Source organism: Lytechinus pictus, chromosome 11 (genome assembly GCF_037042905.1).
Source record: "Lytechinus pictus isolate F3 Inbred chromosome 11, Lp3.0, whole genome shotgun sequence".
NCBI classification, from domain to species: domain Eukaryota; kingdom Metazoa; phylum Echinodermata; class Echinoidea; order Temnopleuroida; family Toxopneustidae; genus Lytechinus; species Lytechinus pictus.
In genome coordinates, this window is record NC_087255.1 from 23839640 (window position 1) to 23852200 (window position 12561).

Below are 12561 nucleotides of genomic sequence, written 5' to 3' on the forward strand. Positions count from 1 at the left end.
TAAAAGGGAAGAGAAAGGGAAGAGGAAGAGAAAGAGAAAGGGGAGACGACGAAGGGAATGGGAAGAAGAATAGAAAGAGAAAGGGATGAAAAAACATAAAAGGGAAGAAGAAGAGAAAGAGAAAGGGATGAAAAAACATAAAAGGGAAGAAGAAGAGAAAGGGAAGAGAAAGAGAAAGGGATGAAAAAAGGGAAGAGAAAGAGCAAGGGGAGACGACGAAGAGAATGGTAAGAAGAAGAGAAAGAGAAAGGGGAGAAGAAGAGAAAGGGAAGAAGAAGAGAAATCGGAGAGGAAGGGGAAGAGAAAGGGAAGAAGAGGAAGAGAACAAGAAGAAGGGATGAAGAGAATGTGAAAGGGAAGAAGAAGATGAAGGGGAAGAGGAAGAGAAATGGGAGAAGAGGAGAAAGGGAAGAAGGAAAGGGGAGAAGAGAAAGGGAAAAAGAGAAAAAGAATAAGAGAAAGAGAAATGGAAGAAGAGGAGAAATAGAAGAGAAAAAGAAGAAAGGGAAGAAGAATAGAAAGGGAAGAGAAGTAGAAGGGGAAGAAGAAGAGAAAGGGAAGAAGAAGAGAAAGGGAAGAAGAGGAGAAAGGGGAGAAAAAACAGAAAAGGGGAAGAAGAAGAGAAAGGAAAGAGAAAGATAAAGGAAAGAAGAATATAAAGACAAAGTTAAGAAGAGAAATGGTAGAGAAGAAGATGAGGAAGGGAAGAAGAAGAGAAAGAGAAAGGGAAGAGGAAAAGAAAGGGAAGAAGAGGAGGAAGAGAAAGGGAAGAAGAAGAGAAATGGAAGAAGAAGAGGAAGTGAAGAAGAAGAAAAGAAAGGGAAAAAGAAGAAGAGTAAGACAAACATGAGAAAAGGAGGGAGGAAATCGTGAGAAAAAGAAGATGAAGGAGAAGAAGCAGATCTATCACTAGTGGTGTACCACAGTTGTCACTCGTTTCTCCCTTTTTATTTTTTCTTTTTGATAAACTTTTTTCAAAAATCTAAAGTATTATCATATATTCTGTTCGCTGCCGACTATATTCCATTCTCATCGGGACCGGGCAGTGTAAAAAGCACAGAATTGAAATCGGTACATTTCTGGCTCATAAACTATCACTAAACAATACTCGATACAAATTTGTGGTGTACCACAATGGTCACTCTTGGTCCCTTGTTATTTATACATTTTTGTATAAATTGTTTTAGTTAATCTTCTAAGTCTTTTATCATTCATTTTGTTCGTTGTTGACACTGTCCATTCACATCGGGACCGAAAAATGTAAAGGACACAGAATTGAAACCAGTGCATTTCTTGGTATGGGCTCATAAACTATCACCAAACAATATTCGATACAATTACTTCCTGGTGATAAAACATGGATGACGTCAACATTGACTGTGCCAAATAAATTTATTGACAATAACTTATCCTGGAAAAATCATCTTTATAGTGTTTGTGTCTATATTCTAAGGGGGTGTTTGCAAGAAACTTATTTGCAATCAATAGCAAATCTGTAGTGTAAATTTACATATAATGCATCAATTGCAACTAAAGCGAATGAATGTTGCAAGTCATAGGCCAACAATCAAGCGCAAATTTGCAATCGATTGCCACACTGAAGATTGATTTCTTAAAACTAAAATGACTTAAATTTATTCTATGTTTCGTGCAATGCGCCATGAGATTAATCTCAAGAAAAATTGGTGTCGAGACTAAAATATTTTTTATCAATTTTGACCCTATTCATTAAAAACAACAGATTCCCTTCTTGGGGAAACTCACACATATCGATCCAACAGAGTTTAAAATGAGTAATGAGGATAAACGTTCAATACCGCTCCCATACCAGCTGTGAAAAATAATAAATAATACATGATTTATGATTCCTAAATATTGGGATTCCTATGTCCCAAAGTTCAGTTCCACTACACCTCTTCTGAGAGAACTCCACTGGTTGCCTGTACGTCATAGAATTTCATTCAAAATTCTGTTAAATCATTCATCGGTCAAGCCCCACATTACATTACAGAATTACTCAAACTTAAAACCCAATCACATGTACAGTCGAAGCCTGCGAAGTTCCTTAGATAAATTATTGTTTCAGATCCCATTTCACAAAACAAGAGTCACACTTGGTGATCGTGCATTTGCACTTGCTGCCCCCAAACTATGGAAAAGCCTGCCAATTGATATAAGAACCTCTCCATCCTTACTCTCTTCAAATCAAAATGAAAAAGATATCTCTTTAGTTAAGAAAATATGCTGTGTAGACATAAGTAAAAAGAGCTCTGAACAAGCGTAGCTGAATATATCCATATAAAAGCTGCGCTATACAAATTAATGTTTATTATTATTATTACTATTCTGTATCACTATTATATTCCGAATTATATGTTTTATTGATGATTTATAAAAATGTCGTTGGAAAAGCATTGTAAAAGGAAAATTTCTATGGGCATACCAATGCTTAATCGCATTCTGTTCAACATTTGGAAATATCGTTTGGAGAAGAAAATCTAGAAAACTCTTTCCTCCAAAATGTAGGCAGATGTTGAAAATGTGATAACTTATGATTAAAGAAATGATTAATAGAATGAAGAATGGCGATTGAAAAAAACAAATGATAACTTTTTTTTGTTTATCTTCTAAAAAGTATGAGGGAAGAAGATTATTGACAAAATTAATTGCCATGTTTAAACATAATTTCTTTTTTAGAGTGAATTCTCCAATTCCCACTGTATTTTTGTTTACCATTCTTTCGAATAGGAAACAATATACTCTATCTAATTCCTTAAAAAAAACCTTAATGATTTTTGGGAGTCGAGACGTGAATAATATTACGATCTTAAACAATTAAATTCCTTGGAATATATCTAGACGAAGACATGAAATGGAAGAGTAATGTTATTCACATTCTTCACAGTATTTAAAAAAAATGTAGGAGTTATAGACTTAAGGAATATATACCTAAAAACATTTTATTAACACTTATAATACTCTTATTATACCACATTCAAACTATTGTACAATTTGGGGATTGTGCAATAAATATACTTAAAACTACAGAAAAGAGTGGTAAGAATTATAACAAATTATCAGTTTCTTTTACATACTAAACCCATTTTCTTAAGTCTAAATATCCTTCCTATTTTAACAACATCACTAAAAATATATTTACCTTAAATCTTTACACTCACTCATACAATATTATAAATAAATTATGATACTCGGGTCTATTATGGTCGTACTTCTCTGTCACGTACAATAATTAAATACAAAGGTCCCATACTTTGGAATAATATATACCCCATTGACTTAAACAATGCAAATCACTTAATATATATATAGATACAAACTTAAAGCCCACCTCCTAAAGAACTATTCAAATTCAATTTATTCATATATTGACTTGTTCTAGTTTGTTTCTTGAATTTTAAAAATGTTTTTCTCTATATTACTTATTCATATCTTATATATATATATATAACTGTATTTTCTCCCACTTTAATTCACTAAGAATGGGGTCAATCTTTTAAGTTTTTGACCCACAGTTGTATAATGTATTTTGTGTACTCTGTTTGTTTTTGTTATCCTTTGATATCATTTGATATGCTTATATTTCAAATTGTTTTTATGTTTTTATGAAAATGTGGAAATAAACTTTGAACTTTGATATTCACTTGATAAAATATATAAGATTTTGAGATAATGGTTTCATTAACTTCTTTAAATTTTGATACAACTTGAAAAATGTCTGAACCGTTTGAAATTTTTTTTCTTTAAATTCTTATACAAAGCTTAATGTCTTATTTTTTCCATATTTGGTAAAACTTGAGTAAAACAAACCAAGATACAAAAACAAAATATACCACAAAAGAGTCCCTTCAGTACTTTGTGTGAAAACGTATATCATTTATTGTCTAATGCAAAATTAAAATACATATATTAAAAAGCAAGAATCTGTTCGTCATCGAGTTGTACATTACTAAAACTCGATGGAGTTCTATCAGCCAGGTATGTTGTAAGGAATATACACTCTAAATTCCAAGGATTGAAAATCAATCCAGATCGACAGATTAGAGTGAAACAAAAAATGTACACTGTAAATTCCAAGGATTTAAAATAAATCCAGATCGGCTGTGAATAGTGACCAGCCAAATTTTGAATTTATTTAAATCTTAAGAATTAAATTTTAACTCTTAAAAGATTTGAATTCAAATCTTTAAGATTTATACTTAAATCAACAAGGTTTAAATCTTAATCCAATATTCGACTGGTCACTATTCACAGCCGATCTGGACTTATTTTAAATCCTTGGAATTTAGAGTGTACATTTTTTGTTTCACTCTAATTGACAAATTCGTAACCTCTCTTTCTCATACCACATACTTAAAAAAGTCGGGATAAAACTATTAAAGCAAAAAGTGTGACCAGATCCCGCTGGAATCGTCAATTAAATCGTTTTCCGTTAGTAATAAGAAAAAAAAGAATACATGTAAATTAGGGACAATCACGTATTGGTGTTTTACACAGTAAAAAAGTTGTTTATTTATTTTTATACAACGCTGTTTAATATATGAACCTTACAAGAGTGGTTTAAACAACAAAGTTTTATTTTTGAATATGTAATTCTCAGTAAATGAACCATTGTACTGAAAGGTCCATGTAGTAAAAATCGCTGTATAAAATTTCAAACAGCAATTTTACTGTGTAGCTAGTGTATATGCTGACATTCGTATGACAAGACTTTTTTTTTCTAATTAAATCCCTTTTCTTAAAAGACTTTCTTTAACAACACAGTATACCGAGGAATCGAATTCTTTATACCCCAAAATCATTTTGTGTTGTTAACAAAATAATTGTTTTGTTAATTAGAATAAAATGGTTATACTTGTATTTACCTTTGTTATTGAAATGTGGAAATAAAATCAAATTATATTTAAAAAGAAAATGAGAAACGGCTTGCCTAAGGTATGTCGACACAGCTATCTGAAACGATCAGCGATGACAGCCCCTTTACAAAGTGACACGTCCCGTCTTTATTAACAACATAGAAACATGAACATGTAGATAACAAACGACAAACCTTTATTATTAAACCCATGTAAAATGAAACTACAAAATTGTTTCATTCCGCTTTGTACTTTGTTTAACTAATTTGCATTACACTTAAAAATATTTAGATATTTGTTTCCTCTGATTAATATTCCGATCATGGTTGAAGATAATTAAAAATATATTTATATGTGAATAATTTTACGTATTCATCAATCTTTAGAAAATTCCAAATATTCATCAGTCATATAGATTCACCCAGTCATCAATATTTAACATGTTTAAGATATTAATACCACATATTCATCAATAAATAGAGTAATGTCAGTTTAATTGGTTTGGTTTGAAAACTTCGTATGAGAAAAACAATTTTTTTTCCATTAAAACACGCATTTCGTCTGGTCCCATATTTATATTTAAAAAAAAACCCACTTCATGTGTACACAAAAGACAATAAGAACAATTTGACAGATATAGATTTAATGTCATAAAGTCACTCTAAATTATAAACAGATTCTCAAGAGTGAATAAAGTTCTACGATTAATCTCTTTATTTTATATACATGATATATATTGTACATCTAAAATGAAATTACTCGTAATCCATTGATTCTTTGTGATTTCACAATGCTTTTCATGCAATCACTCTTAGCTATCGCCTCATTTAATTTTGTTGCCCAATTACTTTTTAATATTCTTTCAATCGTGAAGAAAACAAAAGAATATTGTCAGCAAAAATCACACTGCACTTCTTTTACTTTGTTTAATTGACCATAATGCACTGTTTTATCAGAGTCATCGAAAGAAAATCAATACAAGTTAACAGTTCGTAATATAATTTTTTCGTCATTCTGATGAATCATGGTCACACACAAGCTAGGCAGTCCAAATGTTTAATAACTGTATTACAATGAATGCAATCAATAGATTTGGAGTATTCTGATCGTCTGAATTGCGCTTATTTTCTGAATAAAAAGAGTGGCCTATATATGATTTCATTTCAATCCTTATGTGTTATGTTACTTTTTGTTTTGGGGGTGATCATTATTACCATCATAATTATTGTGATTATTATCATTATCATTCCTGTGATTCTTGTTATTATTATAGTAGTGGACGCCTTGTCATCATCAAATTGTTACGTTATAATTCATTGATCTTGTTTCATGACAATAATCATTATTATTATCATTATGATCATTGTTACCATCGTTGTCATAACAATAACTATAGTCACTCTTTTCATACCCGCTGTACATTTTCCTGATGATTTATTAGAAAAATGTGCGATGCAGTTATGAACCAGAATGCTGGTTTGCAAATTAAGGCACCTCCGTGAAGTGCCAAGTGGTCAATATCATTTAATAGACCCGGATGAACCTGTGTAAATTTCAGACACAAAAGAAGGCACAGGAGGTATATGCCAAAATATCCAGTGATTAGTAAAGGATTTGGGTAGTCCATTATTTTAATCCATATTTCTGCTCGTTTATTTTTACACCTACATAAGGTTTCGACATTAGTTTAATGGTGCATTTTTTTTACAGTTGCTGTTTCGAGAAGCATAAATAGACATCTGAATATTATGACATGTAAAAATCGGCTCCCGGTACAACACTACAAACTGCGCCCCTCTATAAATTATATCTGACGCCAAGGGGTGAGGGGAGGGACTTATTCATAACTGTCAAGTTGACTTTTCTTCATAATATTTTCATCGCTTTCTTCCCTTCCTCTGAAAATGTCACTTTGGGTCTGTGCCACATTACCCCCCCCCCCAAAAAAAAAAAGGACGAGCGTTGTGCCTGTTTTCATGAAAACACAGAAATATAACGAACATGAACAAAGACAATTTATAACTTCAAGTATCCAATTCCGTGATTGGTATGGTTATAAACAATTTAAAGCATAATTATACTCATACTCATCAGCCTCATGCATGTCACGTACAAATCTATAACAAGTCAATTAAAAGAAGTATAAACTATAAAGTATCTTGATTTACAAAGATTGCAGAAAAACAACAACAGCAACTAAATTCACAAATAATCATTTGATCAATAAATATGTATTGAAATTACACACAAATGAACGAGTGCTATACAAGAAATATCAATATTTTAAGTTCGCCTTTGTCATGTTAAGATTCGGAATCTAGACACCACTAGGTCTGGGTAAAAGTTACAATGAGTTCCACGCCGCTTAAATTAAATTTGTACAAAGCAATTTGTTTATAATTTACACTCAGCCAAAACACCAATTCGCGTAATATCCGATTCGGCTAATCCCATTCGGTCCAACTGTCTTGGGCTCATTACAAAATGGAAACTACACAAAATATGAATTGTACCAACACAAAATATGAATTGTACCAAATAATATTTGGCACAATTGTCGTTAGACGTTCTCAAACGTTAACAAAATTGATTTCGCCCAACGGAAAAAAAACTAATATGGAAATTACATTATTCGATTTTAGACCTTGCAGCATAAGCTGATTTTAAAAGCGTGGATAAAATGATTTCGCAATTACTGAAATACAAAATAACAAAAGGAAATATGTTGTCAAATATAAGAAAAAAAACATATGCTTACACATTCCTTTAAAAAAAATCATCTAAATCATTTTCGTTATTTACCACAATTTATTGTATATTACTAAATCATCCTTTAATTTGAAAGTGATGAAGTTAATTTGAAAGTGATAAAGTGAAAAATCTAATAAATTTGAAAATTGCCTGAAGTTCTCTTTCTCGAGATTTTAGCGCGAAATAAAGAGAATTGAGGCTATTGTCACCAGGCAAAAGGTCAATGATAAAAGAGGTTTTAGGCTTGTAGCGGATCCACCTCCGTCTCCTACCGTTGGCGAAGATGGAGTTGCTGTAACAAATAAAAACAGAAAAAAGAAAAGAATTAGAAAAAAATGAAGATGAGCTCGGAGGGAAACACGAGTCAGTCTAAATTTCACGGGTTTAACATAAAGTAAAGCCAAATCGGTTGTGAATATAGAGCCAAATTTTGGATGAAGATACAACCTTGTGGATTTGAATTTAGAGCTGAAATATTTGACGTGATGGCGAAATATTTGATCTTGCCACATCGACGTCATACAGCGTTACTCACTGGCGTAAATCCTTGCGTCAATGTCACACCTATTCTTTAGGGGCGGGTGATTGTTCCATCCCCCTGAACAATAGGTTTGACGCAAGGATTTACGCCAGTAGCGTTACTTTATCGACATGGTGAGAGAATGATCGAGGCGATTTATAAAATGTTACATGTTGGCATAGCGAAATAATATATATCTTTTCATGTTGACATATTAGCGAGTTTCCGCAACCTCAACAGGGACGGATTCTACAAATCTATTGAAAATTCCCGTCAAATCACAATGAAAATAGCTCTATGTCGAAAATTGTGAGTGAACGAAGCAAGCTAGAAAAACTTTTGAAACAAAAATTAATGTTGTGGTTCAAACAAATGATATCATATTTCATCTTCTTTTTGATTTGCTTTGCTTTCCCCTTTTTTTATATTTTTTTTTTTTTTTTGGGGGGGGGGGCTCAAGTACAAGTGTATAAATTGAAATAAAGGAGAGATGGTGAGATGGTGAAAGCGTTGATTTCAGTTTGAAAGAAACGGGACATGCAGACAATACAAAAATCTTTGAGGGAAAATAAAACAGTGTGATGATAGTTTTATAGATGATTAATGGATGATTAAATAAACACTGTGCTTAACACGAATTGTGATACAAACATCAGAAGTGGTGTAATTTAAGGGTGCAGAAAGACATACTAAAGTCAAGACATATATAGCTGATGGACACCGATCATACACGATTCTATAATGAACATTTCTGAATACTTTTTTTTATCGGACCTCGTCGCAAAAAAAATGAAATACTGGAATCTTACTAACTTTGGCATTAACAGTAACGACTGTGGACACTACGTCAATATTGATGAAAAACAAGGTTTTGTGGAAGTGGAACTCCAAAATGAAGTTGCCACCAATACCAATTTCTTCCAAAGGGGCCCAGCGGACCGTCTTAAAAGACTTATGGCAACTTTGCCATTATGAGTAGAATAATCCCCACCTATCTGTAATGGATAATTACTAAAGAAATATCAGAATATTTTAGTCAATAAGACCTTATAGCCTTAACAACATCCGTAGCCCTGTAAACGGAATATTCTGAAATAGTAAAAGCCTGTGCCATGCAATTTATGTAGATAATCGTCGTCATCAGTGTTTAACAATTACAAAGACAACATACATCATTATATCGAAATTATATAGAACATAATGCATACTCACGAATGAAAGATAAGTTATGATGGTGAAAGTTAAAGGTTTGATTGAATTAGAAGAGTTTGGAGAGGAATATGTGGAGAACGACGAACACGGTTAGAAGAAGAGATAAGTTAGATGATACAAGACGGATTCCAGCATCTGTCAAGGTAAAAAAAATGACAATATAACATTATACCGTTATGACTAAATGCAGCTTTATCGCGCCATCGCTTTTAGCGTTTGGAGCTTGAAGCTAAGAAAGTGGCGTAATGACCCCCCCCCAAAAAAAAAAAAAATGAAGGGGCGCAACATATGAGGCGTAATAAAAAGTCAGGAGTTAGCGATACTTATTTTTACCTTTAAAAATTAGATTAGAATTTTGAGATTGATATTAAGATACATGTAATATTCAGAGAAGTACATCATATTTTACAATTTTCGCTTTAATTCTTTTTCCTTATTACTCTTATACCGTGGTCTTGGAGACTTTTGAAATTCCATTGTCCCCTTCTCTTTCTTCTTCCCCTCTCTGTTCTTAAATCACTTGATAAAATACTGCCCCCAGTTGAGTCGCCCCTCCTGATTCATAACCTGGCAATGTGTTGTTTTATTGTGATTATATAGCGCGGCTTCAAATTCTGAATAGTGCTTTACACATATCAGGATTCCAAATTATAAAGCCTGTATCATAAACAAGCTTGTTTATTAAATTACTGTATTTTTTTTCTTTCAATACTAGACGTCATTCACTGACCATGCAAATAAGATATCCAGATCAAAGTCACACACATGTATTCACCCCAATTGATTAAATACAAAATGGAACACATATTATGTACATTGGAAATAGATTTGTTAATATATAGCAAACATACATAAATATGAAATGAAATACTTCAAAGTATATTAATATAAAAAATAGAAAGAACACAGTTATCATAAAGGCTTATGAACATCAAGATAATTTAGTTGCATAGATAATTTTATTATAATTAAAGAAAAGATGGATAAATAAATATTCAAAGGTCAAATCCAACCCTGGAACAAGTTAGTTTGAATAAATATAAAGATGGACAGAAACAAAATATATCACTAAAAAAATCACCAACATCACATCGAGTATAAAATATAAAAAAATGTTTCAGAAAAATATAGTTTGACTAGACCCTTAACATGTAACATACTCATTATTAGTTTCTTGGAACTTATTACGACTCAATCGTTGGCCTTTTTAATACCCAAGGTCAGAAAATTTTGAATATTTCATAAATTGTAATAAAATAAAAAAAGAATTAGTGCATGTGTGACATCATCATCTTATCGGTGTGCAAGTATGAATTATGAAATCTAGCGAAATATTAAGATTGCAATACTTTCTTACTTTAAATCCCATTTCGATGGAATTGTCAGTGGTATGTTTGGTTGATTTCCTTTTTTTATATATTCTAATCAATCCTTAAAGGAGAATGAAACCTTTGGAACAAGATAGCTTGTGTGAAAACAGAAAAATCAAAGAAACAGATCAACGAAAGTTTGAGAAAAATCGGACAAATGATGAGAATGTTATGGGCATTTGAATATTGCGATCACTAATGCTATAGAGATCCTCACATTGGCAATGCGACAAAGATGTGTGATGTCACTTGAGAACAACTCTCCCCATTACTATAGTATATATTTTACTTAAACTGCCTCTTTTATCACATCTATCGGTAGATCATATACTCTTTCTAGAGGAGGGCATGTAATACAGATTTTTAAAGAATACATCATGGATAAAGAGTTTGCATCAGTATAAGAAAAAGCAAAAAGAGACATTTTGGGGGTATTTTATAGTCCATTAAAGGGAAAGTTGTTCACGTGTGACATCACACATCCTTGTCGCGTCGCCAGTGGGAGGATCTCCATAGCATTAGTGATTGCAATATTCAAATGCTCGTAACTTTCTCATTATTTGTCCGATTTTTCTCAAATTTTCTTTGTTCTTATTCTTTGATTTTTCTGTTGTTTGGGCGGACTTGACCTTTGAAGAGTACGAACAATATATCGCAATCATGACAACATTGGAATACATGTATCATTCAATGATATTTGCACTCAATAAGATTTAAAGCATGTAATTATATAAAATGAATCACAGGTTGAAGAAATTACAGATATAGTTGATGTTCTATTACAAGAGAGAAACGAGAAAGTCATGTGCAAAGACGTAAAAGAAAAGCAGTGCATTATAGCTTTTATGAATATAATTATTTCGATGTGATAATGGAGACACTTTGAAATTTCAAGGATTCAAATCGAATCCAGAGGGGCTGTGGGCGGTGATCAGCCGAACGTTGGACTTATATTTAAACTTTGCGTATTAGAATTTGGAGCAAAATGATTTGAAATTAAATCTTTAAGGCTAAATATTTAATAACTAGGATTGGAAGCAAATCCAATATTCTGTCGGTGAATATTCAAAGCTGGTAAAAGAGTACTTACTGCAAGCCTTGATGCACGTTTTGGCTGTTACCATGGGTGTGCGTCCATGGTATTGTGGCATGCCACCATCATTCACAACACCAAAACCATCACCTGGGACTGGTAACAGAAGTCTGGCACAACCATTATCTTTGTCAGTGAATCGGAAATCCTAAATAATAAAAAAAATACCATGGTTTACATGTAGAAGTTGAAGAAATATAAAAGCGAGCATTTTGTGGGAGAAAATACAGTTTGGCTAAATGACACTTTTTATTTCATAGTACCGGTAGCTATAAAGAGCAACCGAATCATGATTACAGACCTATGTCTGATCAAATATATAAGAATACAGAACTGAAATGCTGCATTATGGCAGAGACGGATCCAGGATTTTCAAAAAAAGGGGGGGGGGCACATTTTTTTTTTTTTTAATGAGTTTTATTCGCAATTCACATTTTAACAAAAATATCTCAGAAACAGATACATGATTCTTTTACATTCATATAGATAGACACCATGCTAGGTTAAAGTAATATACAACAGATCTAATTCAAAAAAACAAAAAATAGATCTATGCCCTTTACTCTTTCATAGTAATTATATTCCACTTTTTTCATTTTCCCCGAGGAATATTTGACAAGCAAAAAAAAAAGGTTTTTACAAAAAATTGAAGGTAGTTTCATCCACGTAAACTTTGACAAGCAAAAGAAAAAAAAATATGAAGAACATTTTCCCATTGAAAATATATACTGTGATTTACAA

General features: G+C 32.1%; 1 protein-coding gene across 1 annotated transcript in view; it reads right to left on the reverse strand.

The window, feature by feature from the left end:
• Positions 1-7086: 7086 nt before the first annotated feature.
• LOC129272000 (uncharacterized) overlaps positions 7087-12561 on the reverse strand; it is a 45997-nt gene continuing 40522 nt past the window's right edge. Inside the window, exons 16-18 of the mRNA XM_064107064.1 lie at positions 11818-11968; positions 9358-9492; positions 7087-7917 (exon numbers count right to left, since the gene is read on the reverse strand). Coding sequence (XP_063963134.1) covers positions 9404-9492; positions 11818-11968 — 240 coding nt within the window. The 3' untranslated portion in view covers positions 7087-7917; positions 9358-9403. The remainder of the gene's footprint in view (positions 7918-9357; positions 9493-11817; positions 11969-12561) is intronic.